Genomic DNA, 22688 nt, shown 5'->3' with positions numbered 1-22688 from the left:
CTACGAAGTTAGGGCTGTTAATAGCCTTGGAGCTCCAGTAGCAATGAGGCTGAAGGGAAATTTCTAGATACTGCTAGCCTAAGCATTTTGAAGATCTGCATAATTTTTAATAATCGATATCATGAATGACGTGTTCCTGTTTTCATTCAGACCAGCTCTGTACTTGGTTGTTTGTAGCATTCCACAAGCTATACTTCCGCTTCCGGCCTAAACCCGAAGACCAAGTTGACACTTTTGATTTTCAGTTTTGTTTCTCCAGACTCACTTCTTTAAGAAACTCTCTTTGTATTGCAATAATCATCTTTTGTGGATTTATTGACCAGTTGCATAGTTCTGCTATATTAACCCGCCCCCAAGATTCAAGTGCGTCAGTGGATGTCATTCCCCGCTGCTCTCCGCCCCTCACGACCTCCTTTTTTCCCGCGTGGTCACCGATCGTCATCTGCGGAGAGATTGCCCCAATCCGATGACCAGCACCGGGTCAACCAAACGGGCAACCCGAAGATAAAAATTTTCTAACCGTTGTGCAGCTTCAAGATCCGGTCCGAATGGGTGACCGCTCGAGTTGGTGCAAGGGACGTGCTTGGAAGCACCAACATCACGGATCGGGACCTTAAGTCGACTTCTTCGCCAACTCCCGAGTTCGATAGGACCTCTAGTCCATGAACAATCATGTCCGCTGCAGGTCTCACTGTTGGCGGCACCCCCGACCAATCTACAGCCTCTCCTACCTCCCCATCGAACACGCCACAGCCGTTAAGTGCGGGCGCCCCCGCCAAAGACAACGACCCTGAGAATGAGAATCATGAAGGAAAGCCCCACGAGGGGGATGTGAAAGAAACCACTGGTGGAAAAGAACAGGAATCGAATGATATACAAGAACTGGACGATTTTGGTCTCCCCATTCGAATGCGATCTACGCCTGAACTGCCGCCCGACGGCTCCGAGAATACCGAAAATTGCCCCGAAGCTTCAGAAGCTCAACCCTCGAATGATACCACGAGCTTGAAATCCGACTCACAAGAAAAGAAAGATGTTCTCGAGACAAAGGGAGAGGACAATATACCTGCTGGCAAGGTTGAGGCTACAATTGGCACCGCTGATTTGGTCAAAGAACAGCCAGCACCAAACGACACCAAAGTCGATTCCGAGCAAGTTGGTGTGACAACTTCAGAGCAACCTTCTTCGAAAGCTGCTGAAGAATCAGTGCCTTCTCGGGCCTCGATCTCGAAGTCAAGAAAGGCAGAGATTTCAGAATGGTCACATATGCGCCTGGCGCAGCCTGTGGATGCATACGCTGAAAGTGATGGAGAAGAGGAGGAGTCCGAAGACTGGAAGGCAATGCCCGCCCTTGGAGAACTGGACTACTACGACGATTACGGAAGAATGATCGCTCGTGGGGCTAAAGAGGAGGACGATGAGGCGGTTTATCAAGGGCTCGGCGGTGCCGGGAAAGGTTATACTAGAGTTCAACTGGATGATGATGCTCAATCTGCCAACAGTCTTGACGAGGACACAAGTTACTTATTCCAAGAAGCTGGAGGCAACTCAGCTGGATTTGAAGGCGAAGAACTCCGTGACACGATGAGCCAACTACAAGCTACGAAGGATCTGCTCAACGAAACTCAAAAAATCGCCTACGTGGGTGTGGTCCGACTGGCAATCCACATTATGAACAGCGAGGTGGCTCAGCTACCTTCTACCAAGAGCTCTCGAAAGGTTGTGCAGAAATCATGTGATAACATGAGAAAATGGGGACAAGCAATGATGGGCAGATTATACGCCCATATGGATATCAACAGTGCCGAACAAATCATGATCGAGCAACTCGCTGACCATGGTGTACAACCCGGCGACCTTATTCGGCCACTCATGCAAAATGCTCGCGTCAAGAATCCCATGGCAGAGAGCGATACAAGACCCTCTACCTCTTCAGTTTCATCTCCCGCTCTTAAATCCGATGCTCGGTTCAGAATGTCTTCGGACACAGCAGCTTCATCGGACCCAGGCTCCCCTCCGCCATACGAGGCTCATGAAGGCGAAGAGGACGTCCCTGAAGTCCACACTCCATCCCAAATGCCCACTTCCGATCGAATCGACATAGATCTTCGATGGACAGTACTTTGTGATTTATTTCTTGTCCTCATTGCAGACTCGACGTACGATGCTCGATCGCGAACTTTGCTGGAAAGAGTCGGTGCCGCTATGGATGTGACATGGTTGCAAATTTCTCGATTTGAGAAGCGAGTGACAGATGCACTTGAAATGCAAGAGCAGGCTGAGAAAGAAACGTGGGATGAAACGGAGCACATGGAGAAGCGGCGACAGATGTCCCAAAAGCGCAAGTACATGCTCATGGGTTTAGCTACAGTCGGTGGTGGATTGGTCATTGGTCTATCTGCCGGACTGCTTGCTCCAGTGATTGGAGCCGGTCTTGCTGCTGGTCTGACTACCGTTGGGATTTCTGGTACTAGTGCCTTTTTGGGAGGCGCTGGTGGAACTGCCTTGATTGCGTCGGGGGCTACAATTGGTGGAAGTGCCATTGGTATGAGAGCTTCTCATCGCCGAACGGGAGCCGTTCAGACCTTCGAATACCGGCCACTTCACAACAATAAGAAACTCAATCTTATTGTCACAGTCTCTGGCTGGATGACTGGCAAGGTCGATGACGTTCGACTCCCATACAGTACTGTAGATCCCATAATGGGTGATATTTACTCCGTTCTGTGGGAGCCTGAAATGCTTCGAAGTATGGGTGACACGATTAACATTCTTGCAACCGAGGTAAGTTCTTCAGTCAATACTATGTTTCTTGCTTTCAAATACTGATTAGATTTTATTCTAGGCGTTGACTCAAGGTCTTCAACAAGTCCTTGGAAGTACCATTCTGATGGCTCTGATGGCATCGTTGCAATTGCCACTCGTTCTTACGAAGCTTGCATATCTCATCGACAACCCCTGGAACGTCTCTTTGGCGCGAGCCCACTACGCAGGCTTGATCATGGCAGATTCTTTGCAAGACCGAAATCTTGGTAATCGGCCCATCACTTTACTCGGTTTCTCATTGGGTGCACGTGTCATTTTCTCCTGTCTCAAGGAACTGGCTGACAAGGGTGCTAATGGACTGATTCAAAATGTGTATCTGATGGGATCCCCGGTAGTGGCGAATAAGGATGACTACCTCAAAGCCCGTAGTGTGGTATCTGGCCGATTCGTGAATGGATACTCCACGAACGACTGGATTTTAGGCTACCTGTTCCGCGCTACTAGCGGTGGTATTATGCGTGTCTCTGGTCTTGCTCCTATTGAAGGAATCCCTGGGATTGAGAATTTCGATTTGACCAACCTTGTCAATGGCCATATGGACTACCGAGCTGCCATGCCTCGTATTCTCAGAGAGGTTGGCTGGGAGGTCCTGGAAGACGAGTTTGCCGAAATCGAGGATCCTGACCCAGACGACCATGCTGAGCGTCAGCGAGAATTGATCCGTGAGATCGATGAGGCACGACGTGAAGCCGAGCTGAAGCCAGAAAAGAAGCGCTTTGGTCTGTTCAAACGGGGCAAAATGGCAGAGAAGAAGGCATGGGAGACATACGATATTGATCGTAACTCTCCGCTATCTAGTTCTGCTGACCCCGTCAGTGCCCCGGGCTCAGTTCTTTTCGACATTGAGGCCATTCGTGCCGAACTAGCTTCAGAAGCGATCGAAGTGAAACAGTTGGAATCCACACTGCCCCCAATAATACTTGACTTGAACCCGCCAGCTGAACCCTCTTCAGCCGTGGCCCCGAATGTGGCCCCAGCTGAACCGGAATCCAAGCTTGAAATACCTGAACCTCCCCCTGTCACTCGAACTGCATCAGAGCCCCAGTTAAATGCGGTTCCTCTATCCGCACATGACTATCCGACTTATAAAGAAGACGAACTTGACATGACTTTTGACACCTCCTTCCATGATCAACCACCGCGGTACTCTCCTGATCCTCTTACTCGCCCAGAGCTCCGGTCCACTGTTAGTACGCCTAACAGCAGTAGCCGCTACGTTGGTACTAGTGCATCTGGCGCTATGGCGTTAGAACACAATGCCTGGGCTGATGATCATGGTGATGGAGAAATCTCCATGACATTTGAGTAATGATTGGTATGATACCATATTGGCTATTTCCAGATTTCTTTTTCTTTCATATTATTTCCCCCCCTTTTGTCATGGCTAGTCTCTGGGTTATTTGCATGGTCAACCTAGAGAATTTTTCTTTTTCTTTTGCACAGCAAAAGATCAAGTATATAGAATCCAGTATATACAATTTCATCCGATTATCATGTATAAAAGAGTTTAACGTTCTGTGGACCCGTAAGTGGAGCCATCAAACTCCGAGTCGCGCGTCACGCGTTTCCCCTCACGCATCTTTGTTCTCATCCCATTGATTAATTACAATTTGGCCTGCATCTGTGAATCCTTGATCAGATTCACGAATCTCAGTAATATTCCCTCTTGAATTTGGATACGTGACAACCCCACTTTACTTGGTATTTGGAATTGCGCTGCCAATCGGAGCATATGTCGCGGAAACCTTCCCCAACCTCCGAAATTCCACAAAGTAGCTCCTCCCACATCTCCAAGCTTCTATAATGACGTCTCGACGAAGAAGAGATGCGAGTGATGCATCGATTCATTTATCAAGGAATGCAAAACTCGGTCGGCATCTCCTGTCAACATTCCAAGGCAAACCCTCGCAGAATGACGAAGAGCTCCCCGCTTCACCCGCTCTCGAGAAGCACAAAGAGGACGAGCCTGACATCAATATCCATGCGGCACCCATGAGCAGCGACGAAGAGAGTGAATTGAGTGAATCTCACCAATCGAAGGACCCTGTCGAGGAGAGTAAACCCGCCTTGCCCACTTTGAAGGAAAAGCTCGTTGGGGCTAGGGATGCGCCAAGTCGCACTTTCACAGGTTGGGAAGACTACAAAAAGAAAGATGGGTTGGCACGAACGTCGAGTGTGCTGGAGAGTGGGAACGAGGGAGACCCTATGTGGATGCAAAATCCCAATCCTAAGCGGTCCAAGCAAATTACCTTCCCATCGTCATCCAATAAAGCTTCCTTTTCAAAGACACCAACATCAAGCGCCCGTTCCATCGCAACACCGGAGAAATCATCGCAGAAATCGAAGCTCAACTCAGCGAAATCGTCCGCCAAGAAAGGAAACGACAAAGCGAGCAAAAAAAACAAGCCATCCAAAGACTCGGATTCAGAGAACAGCTTCAAAGTTCCTCTGGATTTCCATGTTGCAAGCCCTGAGAAACCAAAATTCAAAGTCCCTCCTACTTTGCAGAATGACGAATTTTCCATGTCTTCTCTTGGTGCATCCTCGCGGGATACCCAATCCTTCAACCTCGACCTTGACCTTGAGATTTCATCACAGTCGTCCCTCTCTTCAACCAGATCCCTCTCGCCTTTGTCTTCAGAAGATGAACTGCAGAAAAAATCAAATGATCCTCCAAGATCAACATCACCGCCACGCAAGGCTCTTTGCCCCATGTGTAAAGCAGAGGTTGACCCGGAGATGCTGAGGGAGTTCCAGGCCCAACCGAAGCAGCGCCTTCGCGAACAACAACGATTCTGTGCCTCGCATAAAAAGGATGCAGCGACGGTGGAATGGCGAGCACATGGCTACCCGGATATCAATTGGAGCACTTTGGGAGAACGTATGCAGCGCTATCACTCAGATATTGAAAAGTATCTGAACCCCGAGACTCCATCTTATTATCGGAATATCCTCGAAAGTGCCCAGAAGGCTGGATCAAGTCTCCGCCTGACTATTACGAGCAATGGCCTCGAGGTCATATCTTGCGGATACTACGGCGGGAAGGGTGCTCACAAAATGTAAGTCGACATGGGCAACCAGTATGTTCTATATGCGTGTACAATGACTGATATGTTCTATTAGGTTGGATGGCGTCATGGGTCGATTTTCCGTTAAGCTACGCCGATTAACTAAAGATGACAGCCTTGCTGCCAAAGTGGGCATTGTCGGATACGCACAATCCGTTCTTGTACCCGAACTAGCTGTTCGACTCATCATGGAGGATATGAATGTTTCTGCGGATGATGCGCGTGAGATCATGAGAGAGAGTATTGATATTGGTCAAAAGCTTAATCCCCAGCAAGATGATGTTGTTGTTATTGACGATGATGAGATTGAAAACCTGCCTCAGGAGTAGGTGGTTGTGCCAGTTGTTATATACACTTATGTGTTTTGATTTGGCATTTTTATCTCATCCACATGGATCCTCTGCTTCAGCGGTTGCATATGATATTCAAATGTTTGTTGTGATACCTCGTTGTTTTATTATTTCATATTCTTTCCCAGGGTTTTCATTACACATATTACATGGAATTTATCTCTATTGGAATATTTTCAGAACTTGAAGTCGTCCGACTCGGAGTCCCTGATCCAGCATAGGAAATACCAACCTAGTTATGATACTACTAGTACTAAGTACTGCATGCATATGTTTCCAGGATCAATTGATTAGTAGGTACTAGTACGCGCTCATAAGGTTGAACCATCAAGGGTCCTCAGACTCCCAGGCGTCACCTCCTTCCGCCCGCTGTTGGTGGTAAACATTTGAAGGGCGATGATACTATCTGGATGCCCAGGTGGTGATTGCCCAACATCAACCGGACTAAGATAACTTGAATTTGAACATTTGAAGTTGCCTAGTTTGTTTCCTGTCCTGAATATGGTGATTTTAGTATGGAAATTGATGTAGAAATTCTGGCATGACATAGCTACCTGGTCGTACTTCCAGGTTGCGTGGCGGTTATCAGGCAGCGGCCGTAGCTTTATCATCCTCGATTTGAACTTCAAGTTTAAACTACCATTTTTGCGAGCATTAATTCAGATTGGATCAATTGGGCAGACCTTGTTGAATGAGGCTGATCGTAATCTGACAGGTGAGTCGTCATCATGCATTAACATAGCCTTGGAAGTTGAGGTTCAGACCAAACACAGCCCCACAGTCTGAGGTACTAGTATCTTCTCTCGCCCCTTGTCAACAGCACCCAAAGCAAATAACCCAACATGTCTGGGCTTGATATCGCCGGAATAGCAGCAAACATTATTCAAATTGCAGATCTTGGTACCAAATTATCAGTCAAGCTCTTCACATTTTACCGCCAGATTCAATCAGTGAACCAATCAGTTCAAAGTCTAGCCAGTGATGTCGCTCTCACAAGCGCCATTCTCCACGAACTGGGGATGAGCCTAGATCAAGATGGAGCATCTAAGCTCTGCTCAGAACAAGCGCATGGTAGGATGCAAATTGTCATGAAAGAATGTGCGGATGTCCTTCATCAAATACAGGGATGAAATTCACGACCCGGACACACTGGGCAAATCTCGATGGCAAAAAGCGACAGACAAGTTACGAAATGTGCTTAATGAGTCAAATGTGAATTTTCTCAAAGAAAAATTGGAAACACTCAAAAGAAATACGCTGTTGCTTTTGAATGTGATTATGTGCGCAGGGCAAATCCGCAAGCAAGTCTACTTCCCCAAGAAGGATATATTATGCCTGCTAACCTTGATGCAGTAATAATGTATCAAGCCTTCTAAAGGAGCAGCATGAGCTAATCGAGAAGTTACTTGAGGAGCAAAGAAAGTCAAATCAAGGGCAGCATCAATCCTTGAAAATTGTGTTACCAAGAACAGGGCTAAATGGGCCCAATGTCAATGTATCCACAGCCTCTATCAACTCGGGCCCTGTTAGTTCAGACAAAAATGAGCTAGAGGAATACGATAGTCTCATTCAAAAGATGCTTCATGAGATCGACTGCTGCAAATTGAAACTCGATAATGCCCGCCATTCAAGAATTCGAGGTGGAGTGTTGAGCATCCACTCAAACGAAATTGTACAGTTTCAACGTACCCATGGGCCATGGATTTTAACCCATTTTGAAGATTCTCTTTTTGAGTAAGTTTCTTTCAGCCACCGCTCGCCACTAGTATTGCAACTTTGTTAGTGAATAGCTACTAATAGCCTCTCTTGGGTTTACTAGTAGCTGTGAGCCTACTACTAAGCTGAGGCCCCAGGATGAGAATGAGCAGCAGAATTTCGGAGAAGATCCTGAATTCGCCGCAATTATTGCCGCTGAAGTCCAAAAAGCCGGGTTTGACTCTTCCCTCGTGGTTAATGACCCCAAGTACCATACCCGTACTTCGCGTCCCGAATCAGAAGATGAAAGAGATTTCTCTCCTCGCTCAAAATGGACTGAAAAGCAAAGCCAGCGGCGCGATGTCAGTCCTGGCGATTCCGTTTCACAAGCTACTCGTCGTCGAGGCCGAAATCACGACGCCGAATACAACAGCGACGATGAAGACTACTACCCCAGAGAAACACGAGACCAAGATCACCCCTACCATCGTCGACACCTGGCAGAAGGCGCTTTGGTTGAAGTTGGTGCCGCGGAGCTACTACGTGCCCACCGCAAGCGTGAAGGCGAAGAGGTTAGTCATGATATGAGCCACGCTATACCCCTCAGAACAGATGACTTTCGAAGCTTGATGCTACGATGGACAACGCTTGACAAAAGTGAACTTGACCAGCTGGATTTCTTTTCCACATTTGATGTCCCGAACGTGTCATCCTTTGAAGTACATTGTACTTCATAACCCTGTATATACCTGCCTACTCCGCACATCTCTCGAGGTCCCACTATTACGAGACATGCATAATCACCTTACATGAAGATCATAAATTGAGGTCAACAGTTCAAACATCTTTCTATTGTATTTGGTACATCATGATGTAGAGTCCGGATTAATATCCAGGAACTGGCATGCGGACCAAAAGAACAGACTTAACCCCACCAATGTATACACTTATCAGCAAGTCTACTATGAAGGATCTCGTACTCGTGATTAACCACAGACCACCTGGACATGCACATATGTGAAGGGGCACACGATTGGATACAACAAGAGTAATACTGCAAGCTGACTGGCATAGCGGCGACAATTCCGGTAGTGGATACATTAGTGGCGGCCTGGCCCCGACAAGTGGAGTCAATTCATGTCAACTTTGGGGTTTAGTCAACTTAGTCGTACATGGTAGTAATCTCTAGCCGATCTGCGGTTGATCGATCCGAGTCTTCGGCTTCCTCGCTTGTTGACTCTTCTCCCCCTGCGCTTCTTCTTGTTTTTGTTTTGTCTTTTGGGGGGAAATATAGACGAAGTTTTACGTTTTACGTTTTACGTTTTAACGACTTGTTTTACGACATAAAAAGAAATGCAGAAACCCAAGTTGCCAGTTAAGCAACTGGTTATTTTGTGTATGTTTTCTTCACCGTCTAAAGAGTCTTCAACTCAAGCTGATCAGTTATCTAGCAATATGTCGATTCGCTGAGCCTAGTATGTCCATGAATAGCTATTGATCAGTGCATTCAAATCTTTTGGCTTTTCATAAGCATTCACTAAGAATAGAAATTTCTGATTAGTTGTTTTCACGTCTATTCTTCCATATCTCGTAAGTTATCATCAACGCGTCCTGATCCACCGACATCAAATGCCGCCGCAACCGAGCTCCTCACCTCCTCTACTGAGACGCATTTCAACATTACATGATTTCACATACAAAACTTGAACCCTCTGCTAACAAGTCTCCATAGCCTGAATTAATTCAACATGTTGGCGTCCCAAAACCAGAGGTCGCCAAATGGGCCGGCATCGCATCTGCGGTCGCATCCGTGAGTCAAGCCATTATGGCTGTTCCTTGGGGAACATTATCCGATATTATAGGCCGCAAGCCCGTGATCATCAGCGGTCTCTTTTGTACTATGATTCTATCGATTGTTCTCGGCATGTCTTCATCTCTGACGATGGTCCTCGTGACACGTGCTCTGATCGGTTTAATGAACGGTAATGTCGGTATCATCCGCACCATGGTAGCGGAGATTGTACCAGAGCGTGAACTTCAACCTCGAGCTTTTAGTATTATGCCTCTGGTATGGACCATTGGTAGTATCTTTGGACCAGCGTTTGGAGGTGCATTAGCACGACCGGCGGATAAACATCCAGGACTCTTTGGCGGCTCGGAGTTTCTGAAAAGGTATCCGTTCGCATTGCCGAATATTGCCTCTGCTTGTTTCTTTATTGTTGGTATTACGAATGGATTCTTGTTCTTGCAGGTACGTCGAGTCTCTGAAGATATCTTGGAATATTCATTGACGAGATTTAGGAAACCCTTGAATCGAAAAAGAATCAGCGTGACTATGGTCTTGAGCTAGGACAGGCACTTACTCGACCATGTACTTCACGGCAGAAGGGAAACGCGGACTCGAAGAGCTTGGATGAAGAGCGCGCTACTTTGCTTCCTCGTGACACGAAGAAGAAACCCACCAAGCCCAAAACTCGACCTAGCTGGTCCCAGATCTTCACACCTCAATCATGTCTGGTTCTTACATCCTACACCTTGTGTTCAGGATTAGGCATGGCCTTTGATGCTGTGTTCCCTGTATTCCTGAATTACCCAGTCCAAGACTTCGAAAACAACCCAGACGTGGAGCTACCATTCAAGTTCGCAAGTGGATTCGGCGTCGGTAAGCGATACATTCATCATACCCAGATATTCTATATAATTAACATTTCAACAGACTCCCAAACAATCGGCATGTACTACACCATCATCGGAGTCTTAGGCATGGTCATCCAATTCCTCGCTTTCCCACCCATAGCGAAATACCTAGGAATCCTCCGCTGTTTCAAAGCCGCCGCCATCTCCATGCCAGTCATCTTCTTCCTCACACCCTTCACAGCACTAGTCCCCGAACCATTCCGACTCCCCGCGGTTTTACTAATCATGCTGGCTAAGCTAACCGCAACCTGCTTCGGTATTCCCTGCTGCACAATCCTACTTACGAACTCCGCCTCCAGCATGAGCGTGCTCGGTACGCTGAATGGAGTTGGAACGAGCGTTAGTGCGTTAGGTCGTGCAGCAGGACCAGCGGTGATTGGAGCGGCGTTTTCGTATGGTATCAAGAGGGGATATGTGATTATTCCGTGGTGGTTGTTAAGTGCTCTAGCGCTTGTCAGTATTGCTCCTGCTTTCTGGATTGTTGAGCAAGATGGTCCACATCGGGATCAGGTGGAGGAAGTGGAGGAAAGTCGGGATTCGGAGTCTGCTAGTGGATATGGTGCTGTTGATGTTTCGAGAGAGGGTAGTGGGAGATGATGAGATTAAGGAAATGGGTAAATTGACTCGGTGCTGACGGTCAGATTAGGAGAGTCGATCTCAGTGGATTATATTCCAAACAACTCGGCTAGACCATTACGTTGAATGAGTTGACGAATGACGGACTTTATGGAGAAGTTACTGGAATGTCATGACGAGACGAATGTTGTTCGTGGTATGGGCGGAAAAATATGCTAATGTGTAAGCTAACTAAATTGTCAGATTGAGCAAATAGACAGCAATACGTTCTAGAAACCTTGGAGGAGTCATCTTGAATATGACTCCAATACATAGTGTTAGTGCTTTGATCTCCTCATGTAGCTACCCAGGTGTAAAGAGAGATATAGTATAGGCTCTATGTACTAAGTCTGATTGAGAGTCGGGATTGGAAAGCGAAGGTGGTTCATATTCACTTCAAGTCAGTTATTGAATCAGGTCTCTGTTATGAAAGAAGAAAAAAAGGAAAGGACTGGGCACCCAAGACTTGTAGATTCGAGTGTGCTTGAGGCGATGATGAGAGAAGCTTCAAATCTCGGAGGATCCGTAACAAATCAAATAAAATTGAAATAATTATCTACTTAGTATCAAAAGAATTAGGAATGATCAGGCTATCGATTAGCATCAATTGAATAATAACATCAAAAATAAAATTTTGAAAAAAAGGAACATCCCCAGCACTGTTCACATACTTCCAGGTTCCATGCTAAGCACTTCTGGTACCTGAAGTGGGGGCGTGGCAGCTTAACCAAGCCACGGAGAAATGCCAACAGGTCTCCTAATCACTCCTTCATAAAAGGTCAATTATCTCAATTAGACAATCCCAGGTCAGAATATCCAGCATATAACATTCCTTCTTTTCGTTTTCATGCAAGCCCATTTAATATACTCCATAGTTTATACTCCATGTAACCTCGGCCCATTTCCCCATAATCTGACTAATACCAGAGCTATAATGGCACCACTATCTACAATCACCTCATCCAACCTGAACTTGAACACATCTCCAACTTGAACTGAGCCTTTGACACAACTTTCACAAAGTCAAATATCATCAAGCAACATCAAACCAATCTTCAAAATGGTATCACCCCAATCCAACCCACGGTTCCCATCTACATTATCTCCATCCCACCAACTCAACTCTAACTCCAACATACCAAAACTAACAACTGATAGTCCACTCAACCACCCACAAACTCCGCTCTGGCTCTCTCCCTCCTCACCTCCCTCGGTGGCGCAATCGGATACGCCCGCACAGGCTCAATCCCCTCAATCGCAGCCGGACTCTCCGTCGGAGCCCTCTACGCGCTCGCATTCTTCCGTCTCCGTTCCGGTGAACTTTACGGTGAAGAGCTGGGTCTTCTTGCTTCTACTGTTCTCGGTGGAAGCTCTATTCCTCGTGCGATTAAGACCGGTGGAAAGGCTGTGCCGGTTGGTCTGTCTATTTTGGCTACTTATGGAATCGTTGTCTTTGGACTTGCTTGGAAGAGTAAGCGGGCTTAGATCAGCTCCATCTACAAGCTATCAGCTATCAGCCATCAAATGTTAGCTGGGTCAGCTGAGCTCAAGTTATGGAATTAAGTTAAGCGAATTGGATTGCTTTTGGAATAGGGTTCAACCAAGGTTGTTTACTAGGATTTATGCGCTTGTTGCGTTATCTGCATACATATGAAGAATGATCCAGACTACGTTGATATGTGGTTCATGAATGCGAATTACATTAAATGTGGATTTGGAATTGCTTGATTCCCTACTTGGACCTAAAGAATAGAGAAACTTACATCCGAGTAAATGGCATGTAACCCTGAGCCTTGCCTCGCATCTCAGTACCTAAGTGAAGAGCCACAGGAATCTTGGAACCAAGCGGGAGAGTGATCAGAACAAGGGCAGAGAAAACGTACGGTCAAATCCTTCTTCATGAAAACTTGCCCAACATAACCCCGATTAGCGGAAGAAGGGCCCGTCAAGCGACAGGACTCACCGAGGATCATGGAGTATATCGCAAGACGAGGAACCGTTTGCCTTTTTTTCTTTTCTTCTGAAGGGAATCTTGAACAAGGGAATTAGGTGTTCGCCAACACTACTAATAGATCAGGGCAGGTAATAACAGAATAAAAGCCAGCCAGGTAGAAACACAGAAAAATGCTCATGCATAGCTAGAGTATGTGTCGAACTTAGCTGGAGTCCGTTGTCCATCCTTTTGTAGACATCCATCGTTTTTCCCCCAAGTGGGATTTTCAGAAAACATTAAAGAAAAGTCATATTGGGATTAAGACTTCTAATGCGCTGGGTCGATCACCGTGTCCTGGTCGCGGATCGTTCCCGTCACCGGTGCACCGAGCTCGCTCACTACCGTTGTCTCTTGGGTGAACTGATCGCGGGAGAATGCGTACCGAGGGAGTTGAGCCATCTTCTCTTCGGGGCTGGTCGTCTCGTCCGAGTAAATCATGCGCGTCGGCTTGGATTTGTCCTTCTTGCTAGGTTTCTCCGTTCCGTCAGCCGGCTTTTCAGTCCCCGCTGCTGTCGCCGCAGAAGAAACATTATTATCAGATGGTGGAGGGACTTGTGGTGTGTCTTGAATAGCATTGCCATTTCCATAGCTAGGCACTGCAACTTTCTGTGGAACAGGGTGGCCCATGTGCATCTGTTGCATCTGCTGCGCATTAACTGGGGGCGCGGCAAACGCTGGGCGTTGCGGTAGACCAGATAGACCGGAGGGTGGTGGTGGCAAGCTGCCCGGTCGAGGAATTGAGGATTCGGTAGGGGTAGGTTGTTGTGAGGGGTAAGGCGAGGGAGATGCTCCATAACCGGGTTGGCCAGGGAATGGTTGCGGTGAGTATCCGGTGGGAGGATAAGGTGAAGCACCAGGTAGTACGGGTTGTGCGCCTGCTGGTGAGAATGGTGGATATCCTAAATTGACAGGCTGTTGGTACGGGGCAACAGCCGGAGCGCCTCCATAAGGTTGAGGATAAGAGTATTGCTGCACGGGCGCAGGAATGGGCATAGGCACAGGTGCAGGCGAGGGTACAGTGGGTGATTGCGCCTGACAGAAAGCATTAGATCTGAAAAAGCAAGAGTCACATTGAGTATGGGCACTTACATATGCGCTCGGGGTGGTCGACACAGGCGGGGTTGGTACTGGGGTCTGGCCCGCACCCACCGGTGTTGCGTCTCCACTGCTACCACCAGCAGTTCCTTCGGCGCGTCTAGCACGGTGCTCTGCCAATCGCTTCTTAAGATCTGATGTAGCCTCCAGTCTGGGCTTTTTAGCTGGCTGTCCACCGACGCCACTGCCAGCAGGGGGGGTTGCCCGTGGCAGCTTGGCGATCGGCTTCAGCCTGCTGGAACTGAGTAGCCACGCGCTGGTGGTGCGCTTGGAGAACATCATCGGGAATTCCTTCCATGCCAAAAATCTCCACATCGAGACCTACTCGGTTAGGCAGTGCATTTTCGATTTCTGTAAGCTGTTCTTTGTGAACCTGGCTCATGTGCACTGACAATCCTATGGCGCGTAAATGAGTCAGTATATCGCATTTCTACGCGAAATTGCATCAAAGCGGGGAAATTCGAATTCAACATACCTCCAGCAGTATTCAATCGGCGACCACATCGCTCACATTTGAAATGCTTAGCTTTTTGGTGCAGGGTCAGAATCTTCAAGTCATCAAAGTCGCGTTCGCAATAGTAGCACCATGGTCGAGCCAAGAGCTCTTCCAGGGAGGGACCACGTCTCTTTTTGCCCATGATGGATCAATCTGTAGTTGAAGGACGAACTGGCGGGAGAGGTTTGAAGTGAGGAAATACGAGAAAAAAGATGATAAGAAATCGACAATGGAAGAAACTTGAAGATTGGCAAACGGTAGACCTGAAGTTGGAAAGTGATGCAAACTGCCCGAAGACGGTCACATGAGAAAAATGCACGTGCTACAAAAGTTGGTGCCTGAGGTTTCATTTCTATATTGACCATATTAGGAACCTTGGAATGCATTGATGTCCTATTCATACACAGAAAACAAAGTAAAATACACACGCTTTGCCAGATTCAGAGATCAGGACAGATCCCCGAGCAATTGGCTTTCCCATTAGAATGTACATGTCCTTTTTTGCGCTTTCCCAGAATCAGATAGAAACGAAGGAGCTCCTCGAGAGCCCATGTCCAGAACGCCGAACGAAACGTGTTGGCAAAAGGCCAACGAATTGAAACAAATGTGAAAGAAAAAGACCCGCATCACATCCTTGACCGGTTAGAAGTGAGAGCACTCGGGTCTAGTCTGAGACGTGATATGGTGGTCAATTCGTCACTCTTTTGGGCGTGGAATGACAGCAAAATGAATTTAGACCCTTGGCCTGACCGAAGTTTCTGTGTATATAGATTGGAAACTGTTTTGTCTCCCAGCTTGCTTGGCCTTGCTCGTTCTCTTCGGGGTTCTCTTTCACGGGGGTATACAATGCTCATGCATTGTAGCAATGGAATACGCCAAATGGCCATTTTGGAGATGACCTAACTCCCTCCATCTCCCTAGGTCTTGCACATCAACTCAAATGTGTTGCTCTAGTGACATGATATGACTATAGCCGCTGTCCCCACATTGACGTGGCTCCAATCGTTCTATATCATAATGTACAACACCCCTCTTGACATCTAAAGTGAGATTATATCGACTTAGCACATATTACTCCTTGTTCTGAACCGAACACGTAATTTATGTTCATAAGGAGAAAACATTTTGAAGTAAAAATAGTATTAGCATACCTTTTATTATTACATGAGATGCCCTGCACCTCTCACTTCATCTCCAACACCTCACCTCACTCCTCTCAACTGCTTCTTCCTCATCCTCTCTCTCCTCGAACATCCACGATCAAACACCGCGATAGTGATGGTCGTGCGGACCTGGAGGCGGGCCCGGCAAGTGTCCCATGCCATACTGGTAGGGATACGCCGCGTAATGCGGCATAGGGGGCTGCGGGTGCGCGGCGAACGGATTTGGCGGTGCATATTGCGGCATCCCAATAGGCGGCAACGTTGGTCCAGGCGCCAAGTGACCGGGCATAGGAGCCACGGTCGGCGCCTTCGGAGCCAAGTTACCGCTGGGAATCGGCACCAGCGACGGAGACTTTCGGCGTCTGCCCGTAGGGCGCGGCACTTCCGGCTTTTTGTCGTCGACTTGTCGGTCCTGTTCGATTTGCGCTTTTGACCGCTTCGGATTGCGAATCCGACCCTCGCGGTTGAACCGCTCCCAATGATCCAGCATGGCCTTGGTGCGCTTGGGGTTCTTGGAGTTGGCGATCTTTAGTCGCCGCGCCTCTTCAATCTCCTCAACCGTTGCATCCCGCTTCGGAACTGGTGTCGATCTGGGCGGCGATGCTGGCTCTGGCATTGGCGATATTTCTGGTAGGGACATAGCACTCACAACCTCCTCTACCGGGCGCGCCTGCGGGGTGGAGATGTTACTCGCACCCCGTCGACCACGACCACGAGTAGCAGTCGGAGTGAGAGCTGGTTGAACTGGGGCCTCTTGAGAGGCACGAGAAGAGACTGTCCGTCCACCAGCATTTCCACCTCGGCCACGTCCACGTCCACGAGATCGAGCACCACCGCGACCTCGAGGAGCAGATGTAGGGGGCTCGGGAGGTTGGTAGGCTTCGAAATTGGTACGGCGACCACCACGGCCTCGAGTTCGGCGCTTTGCGAGACGTTGAGTTTCATCTTCAGTCTCGTCTCCCTTTTCAGACTGGGTATCCTCAGTGTCGGACTTGGCAGCTTCCACCTCCACGGCTTTGCGTTTGCGAGTGATCTTTTGCACTGGCTCTGCTCGCTGTTGATACATCTTCGGAACGAACTCCACGCTATTTTGTACGATAGGAGTCCAGCCATCAGGGTTCCGATCTCCAGGTGTAACCTTTGTCGCCATCTTTCGGGCTTGAGCAGCAGTGGGAACAAATCCTCCTTGCACGAAGGGGTCCTGAGGGATCCAAGAAACTGATTCGAGAGTGTTGCGATGGTTATAGTTGTGTTTGTATCCATATAGCGCCGCCTCGTGTCGTTCCGCGAAATCACGTTCATCTTGTGGAACGTGTGCAAGCGGGTGGTTAGTTCGCTTCTTGTGACCAAGCATCTGCTCTCGCTTGGCGGTAATTGGAACCGGACCTCGGGTGTGTCTGTGCGCCGCATTGTAAAGCTTATCAAGGGCCAAGTATTCATCTTGCCAGGCTTTCATCGCGACCCCAGCAGCTTCAGTGGCTGCATAAAGTTGTTCGGGGGTAAGAGAGTTGGGTCTTTTGAGCATTGCGAGTAGATCATCGAATGAACCAAGTTCTAGAAACTGGCCTGTGCTGGTCTCGGTTTCGGTGTATGGGGTTGGTCGCGACATTGATTGAGATCCATCTATTTTCTTCGAAGGATCATTGAACGCGGATTTCCAGCTGGTCTCAGCTTTTTCCATTTGCTTTTCATAGTCGGTGGAGAACTTGGTGACCTTATTGACTTTCCAAATTCTGGGCAAGCGCTCTTTGATATCATCTCCTTGCCATTCAGCTAGACGGCGGCGATATTCTTCGGGGTATCCAGTCTGGGGATTTGCGAGCCAGTCCATAAGGTCGCGTTGTTCTTCTGGAGCTTGTAGGCCAAGGTTATTGCTGGCACTGCTGGCATTTTGAGAGAGTTCATTGAGAGCATCGATATCCTGCTCAAAGGGTGTAGCGGATTCGGTTTTCAATTGTGGATCTTGAAAACCCTGGTCTTCGGCTTCGTCTGCCAGGAGTTCTTCGGCATCATCAGCGGCGGCGTCATCACCAAGATCGGCGTCATCACCCTCTTCGGCTTGATAGAGTTCCTCGCCTTCTTCGAATTGTGCTTCATTCATTGCCTCTTCTTGTTCAAGGTCGAGTTCATCATCGACATCGCCCTCGATTTCGAGGTCATCATCAACATCTCCTTCGCCATCGACATCAGCATCGCCATTGATATCAACATCCTCATCGGCATCTACATCATCTTCATCCTCCTCCTCCTCCTCCTCCTCATCCTCATCCTCATCATCAGCTCCATCGTATCCAAAGGAATTGGAGCGGGGGTGAGATGAAGCAATGTGAGAGTGAAGCAGATCTTTGGCCGAGATAGAGTGATCATTGGGCAGTTCAAGTAGCTTTCCACACCAGTCGCATTTAATTTTTTGAGCCAGTGGCTCAGGAGACTGAGAGATTTGAGTAGAGGTAGACTGTGGCCGAAATGGCTCTGAAAATTGACGGCGCAGGGGGGAGTCCTGATCCTGACTGTCACCCACATCAGAGGAAGGGTGATCCATATCAATCAAATCGGCACGGGGAAAAGGAGCCATTTTGACAGAAAGAGATAAGATCATAAAATATTATGATGGAAAAAAAGAGCAGATGAAAAAAAAAATGGGTTCAAACAGAACAAAGCTGTAAATCCCAAATGTAGTTTTGTCTGTATAGATGGGTTAGCCGGGTTCGGTTGTGGTGCCAAGCCATGGAAATAGTAGCGCGTAATGCGGGAACTCCCCAGATCACGAGTGTATGAGTTAGGATGGCCCAGCGCGTAGAGTCAAGTAAAATCAAGTCGCCCTCGATCAACCCAACCAAATGTAAACAACAGTAAACATGAGGAAGGTCATCATAAGACACGGTAGATGATCACGGTCGCGGCAAATTGGGAGTGGATCCGCCCCGAAGTGTACATTTCGCATACAAAAAAGGGCAGAAAAAAAAGGGAAAATCGAAATCAGAAGGGGAAAAAGAGGTCAGGAACACACGCGACAATCACGTACCTAAAGACAGATAGTCGAGATACTTAGATCGCGATGAGATTCACGATTCTGAGCATGAAATTGAGTAGATGCGATGCGCAGTACCAGACGGCGCTTGGTCGCGAGAGCGGCAGGGATGTGTACTTGGAACCAGCTGGGCGATAATGAGGCGAGATCAGTGTCGCGGCCAGTTAGTCCGAAGCTAAAGAGAAAACAAGATAGATGATAGGAATCAGAATAGAAGTAAACAAGGCACGATCTTTCAGATAGACAATGCAGTGGATACAGTGTGAACAAGGCCACGACAGTAAGTAAAAGTGCAAGAAAAAAAAAGCGAGGATTCTTGCGGGAAGGGGGTAGAGGTAAAAAGATGAGGAAGTAGTTGTATGAAGAAGGGAAAGGACAGAGACCCGAGACCAGGGGAATTAATAGGTCCTAGGTCGAGAGTGAATGATGAATCCCCCGATAGTGAAGAAACAGAGATTGAGTCTTGATTGAAGGTGGTTTACTTTGTAGTGAAGGTGACCAGTACACGGATCCACTTGTTTTCTTCTAACCGACCAATCATCTTCTCTTTGCCCAACTTCACTGTAAGCCGCGACGTCAGATCGCTAACGGAGTATTTGGTTAATTCAAAGATTGGGGGTCAATGGCCCCCAGAATCTTGATATTTTCAATCTGGAAATTATTCTTATTAACTATCTATCCTTCCCCGAATCTCCCGAGTCTTCCCCAATCCTGGTAATCAAGACTCCCTACACATTCACTCGGTCTTTTCATCTCGGGCAAGTGGGCCTAGGAAAATCAGATTTTGTCTACACTATACACTTGACAGTCTAAGCTTCGATTGAACATTATGGAGAGTAGGTATAGCTCTTCATACTAGGATTTTACTCATAAGTATACACCAAAGTATATCATATTGAATACTACTCCTATTACCTTGAAATGTTCTAAGTGCCTAGGTGAACTACATAGTGTTACCATCTCTCCCGGAAGTGTACCCCTGCCGCTGCAAGGGTCTCCACCGCATCTATACGGACCACCGGAACAATTTTAAACAATTTCCAAGTTTGAATCAAACAACCGAGAATATTTGAATTATACTATTCATGAGGTTGGTATGATCTTAATCTTGGAAAAAAAACAAAGAATCATAATAGTTTGATCTGAATCGGTTTCAGCCTGTCTTGGAAACTTCCTTTGTCAGCCCCTTAATTGTACTTCCGATTATCGCGTGTCTTATGCACGGACCGCCAATATATTTTTCCTGTTTGGCATCCGCAGTCATGAGGTATTCCAAGGTTGAGTACTACAATCAATATCCATCATGGTCTACCTAGTACTCCGAGTCCTCAACTTGAATTTAATTACATAGTAAATACTATGCAATCCCGAATTTGTGAAAAATCGCGTTCATTCAAACTGCCAGTGGTATATTAAATGGGAATTAACTTAGACTCGGACTTCCCAGTAGTGGTGCTCAACCTTGGAACTATCCACTATTTAAGTAGTAGGCAGGTATGTAGTACCTTGGAGATTGGACTTTTCAATGCTAAATTGAAGTTGCCCATTCAAGTTCTGATGGAAAACGAACCGTAGTGCTCCCGAGGTCCAGGGCTAGAGCTTATGAAATGCAAGCTCTGTGGTATGTAAAACTTCTTCTCAGGTGTACCCAATGGAAAAAAACCACGCCGAGTGTGAAGAACACCAATCCCGGATACACGGCGCAATCAAAAGTCCCCCAGGTCGAGGACAAATGGTATGGCGACAATCCTTGAGAATAGCAAGTATGTCAATATGATCCTCCACACCCCATATAAGATTGGCGTCTTCGTCGTCGTTTTTTCGCATACGAATTAATGAACGCATTCCTCTAAGAGAGCTGGATTTCCACAATAGCACAGATGTGATTTCATACTCACCTTTATTCTGAACTTTGTAGATGGGCGACCTTGTTTAGTGACATTGCGAGTAAACAGAAGGACATGGGGTGGTGGTAATGTGGAAGGCGTAGTGTAGTATGTAGAAAACCTGAGCGCATGTCATTTTGATTGCAGGCTTTTGAAATAGGACGGACGCTCATCAAATTTGATACTCAACTTGAACAGGTAAGTAGATATAAGCAGGGAAAAAAGCAGGTGATGTGAGATATGTGACTCGGAAAGATCAAGGTTAGAATATATAGAAACGTTGATTTTATACCTACTCAGTTGAGAAATTGGCCACGTGCTCAGGTGCCCATTTACAGGTCATAATCAAGTGAGAGCTAAATGAGCAAATTTACTTGGTAACTGAAAGATAAAAAAAATTAAATCAGATTTAGAAGTGTCTTAGCATTTGAATGTACGTTGGTTGGAGACAACAAGAATTATCCCACGCCAAATAATCTAATGATTCTTCTCCCCAACATCTAATGCAACCAAAAACCGACTGACACAATTATAAGCCGCCACCGTCGCTGTAAGTTCCACAGCCTCCTGGTCATTAAAGCAACCCTTTACTTCGGCAAATACCTCATCTGGTACCGTAACCGTCTTCGTCATGGCATCTGAATACTTCAGTACAGCCCTCTGTCCCGCGCTCAGTAAACGCAAAGAACTTTCATCCGAGAAATCAACCTCCTTATCTCCCACCAAAACCAGTGCATCCTCACTTAATCCACCTTCCCTTAGTAAAGGCGCATGCTGCTCCCATTCGAAAAGGGCACCGTTGATAACGGCTACGCGACAGATTGCTAGTTCCCGGATCACGGTAGATAGACTTGTCCGGGTGCGAATGGCACCAATAAATGAGTTCCAACCTTCTGTCACGGGGAAGGAGTGTAGGAGGGCGAGGTCGAGAGGAAGGAGGGGGTTGGGAGCTCGGCGGGCTTGGACAGCGGCTAGGATTCTAGCTTCGTCTTCCGTTGTTGTTTGTGGGGGGTCTGAAACGTAGGGAAGACGCATGATGGGTGGATGCGGTGATTTCAAGGGTGATGTTTGGGAAATCTAGGACTCAAGCTGAGGGGAATGTTGGATGATAGTCTTGGACTCTTGGAAGTAGAAGTGGAAGTATGATTGAGATAAGGGAAATGCTATGGACAAGTAGTGCACCGGTACTTACTTATTTTGATCCAAACGTGTCCCTGCTGCTGTGGCTCAAAGCTGAATATTGCTTTTCCAATTGTGTCGCGCAGGTACCATTGGCACGATGGCGCCTATTTATGCATTGGTTTATCGCCGACCCCGCGTTGGTCCCGTTGGTCCCGCAGCGGATGGAACCCGATAAGCCGTGCTGCCGCGGGTGCGGATGCACGACTCTGCATTCCGCTCTGGCCTTGCCTGGTCGGAATTTTGATTCATCACATAAATTTGTACGATGAAATTGAGTATGGAGTGCTTTGGAGTGTGCCATGTGGTAGAAGGTCGTCTTGTTGCTGGATGCGAGCACAATGGCTGGTAGTTTTGAGATCTACCTTAAGCTCGGACGGGGGTCTAAATGACGTGACCTTCACTCTTCTATCGTCCGGTAATGCCCCCTTGCTTTTCTCTCTTTTTCAGCAGATTGATCGAATCTTCCATAGTTGCGACGCAGTATCTCGAGTCACTGAAAGAGCCCTGGAGGTGTTGTGATCTACACCAGTTGACTCAGATGGCCCCGAGATCGGGATCGGACAGGAGATCGGTTTAGTCAGCATCCGTTAA

General features: G+C 47.4%; 9 protein-coding genes across 9 annotated transcripts; 6 read left to right on the top strand and 3 right to left on the bottom strand.

The window, feature by feature from the left end:
* Window positions 1-672: 672 nt before the first annotated feature.
* On the top strand, window positions 673-4135 carry N7483_010995 (TMCO4 family protein; the record flags this gene model as incomplete). The annotated part of the gene is made up of 2 exons (XM_057094422.1): window positions 673-2784; window positions 2846-4135. 2 exons carry the CDS (start codon window positions 673-675, stop codon window positions 4133-4135), a joined length of 3402 nt encoding a protein of 1133 aa, XP_056940393.1.
* A 494-nt stretch (window positions 4136-4629) lies between these two features.
* Window positions 4630-6223, top strand: N7483_010994 (RTC4 family protein; the record flags this gene model as incomplete). Its single annotated transcript, XM_057094421.1, has 2 exons — window positions 4630-5885; window positions 5950-6223. 2 exons carry the CDS (start codon window positions 4630-4632, stop codon window positions 6221-6223), a joined length of 1530 nt encoding a protein of 509 aa, XP_056940392.1.
* Window positions 6224-7086: 863 nt separating this feature from the next.
* Window positions 7087-7374, top strand: N7483_010993 (uncharacterized protein; the record flags this gene model as incomplete). Its single annotated transcript, XM_057094420.1, has 1 exon — window positions 7087-7374. One exon carries the CDS (start codon window positions 7087-7089, stop codon window positions 7372-7374), a length of 288 nt encoding a protein of 95 aa, XP_056940391.1.
* Window positions 7375-7820: 446 nt separating this feature from the next.
* On the top strand, window positions 7821-8676 carry N7483_010992 (uncharacterized protein; the record flags this gene model as incomplete). Its single annotated transcript, XM_057094419.1, has 2 exons — window positions 7821-7978; window positions 8064-8676. 2 exons carry the CDS (start codon window positions 7821-7823, stop codon window positions 8674-8676), a joined length of 771 nt encoding a protein of 256 aa, XP_056940390.1.
* Window positions 8677-9764: 1088 nt separating this feature from the next.
* Window positions 9765-11233, top strand: N7483_010991 (glutamate carboxypeptidase; the record flags this gene model as incomplete). Its single annotated transcript, XM_057094418.1, has 2 exons — window positions 9765-10190; window positions 10241-11233. The coding sequence occupies 2 exons, from the start codon at window positions 9765-9767 to the stop codon at window positions 11231-11233; spliced, it is 1419 nt and encodes a 472-aa protein (XP_056940389.1).
* A 1078-nt stretch (window positions 11234-12311) lies between these two features.
* On the top strand, window positions 12312-12736 carry N7483_010990 (TMEM14 family protein; the record flags this gene model as incomplete). Its single annotated transcript, XM_057094417.1, has 2 exons — window positions 12312-12314; window positions 12410-12736. The coding sequence occupies 2 exons, from the start codon at window positions 12312-12314 to the stop codon at window positions 12734-12736; spliced, it is 330 nt and encodes a 109-aa protein (XP_056940388.1).
* A 775-nt stretch (window positions 12737-13511) lies between these two features.
* N7483_010989 (putative C2H2 finger domain protein) lies at window positions 13512-14977 on the bottom strand (the record flags this gene model as incomplete). The annotated part of the gene is made up of 4 exons (XM_057094416.1): window positions 13512-14276; window positions 14334-14473; window positions 14520-14735; window positions 14815-14977. The coding sequence occupies 4 exons, from the start codon at window positions 14975-14977 to the stop codon at window positions 13512-13514; spliced, it is 1284 nt and encodes a 427-aa protein (XP_056940387.1).
* Window positions 14978-16095: 1118 nt separating this feature from the next.
* Window positions 16096-18573, bottom strand: N7483_010988 (uncharacterized protein; the record flags this gene model as incomplete). The annotated part of the gene is made up of 1 exon (XM_057094415.1): window positions 16096-18573. The coding sequence occupies one exon, from the start codon at window positions 18571-18573 to the stop codon at window positions 16096-16098; it is 2478 nt and encodes an 825-aa protein (XP_056940386.1).
* A 2819-nt stretch (window positions 18574-21392) lies between these two features.
* Window positions 21393-21950, bottom strand: N7483_010987 (carboxymuconolactone decarboxylase family protein; the record flags this gene model as incomplete). Its single annotated transcript, XM_057094414.1, has 1 exon — window positions 21393-21950. One exon carries the CDS (start codon window positions 21948-21950, stop codon window positions 21393-21395), a length of 558 nt encoding a protein of 185 aa, XP_056940385.1.
* Window positions 21951-22688: the final 738 nt, after the last annotated feature.

This window comes from Penicillium malachiteum (genome assembly GCF_028827825.1).
Source record: "Penicillium malachiteum strain IBT 17515 chromosome Unknown utg000005l:1.0-9002435.0:326005.0-9005861.0, whole genome shotgun sequence".
In the NCBI taxonomy this organism is placed as follows: Eukaryota; Fungi; Ascomycota; class Eurotiomycetes; order Eurotiales; family Aspergillaceae; genus Penicillium; species Penicillium malachiteum.
Note: the sequence above shows the minus strand (reverse complement) of the source record. Positions and strands in the feature narration are given on the sequence as shown.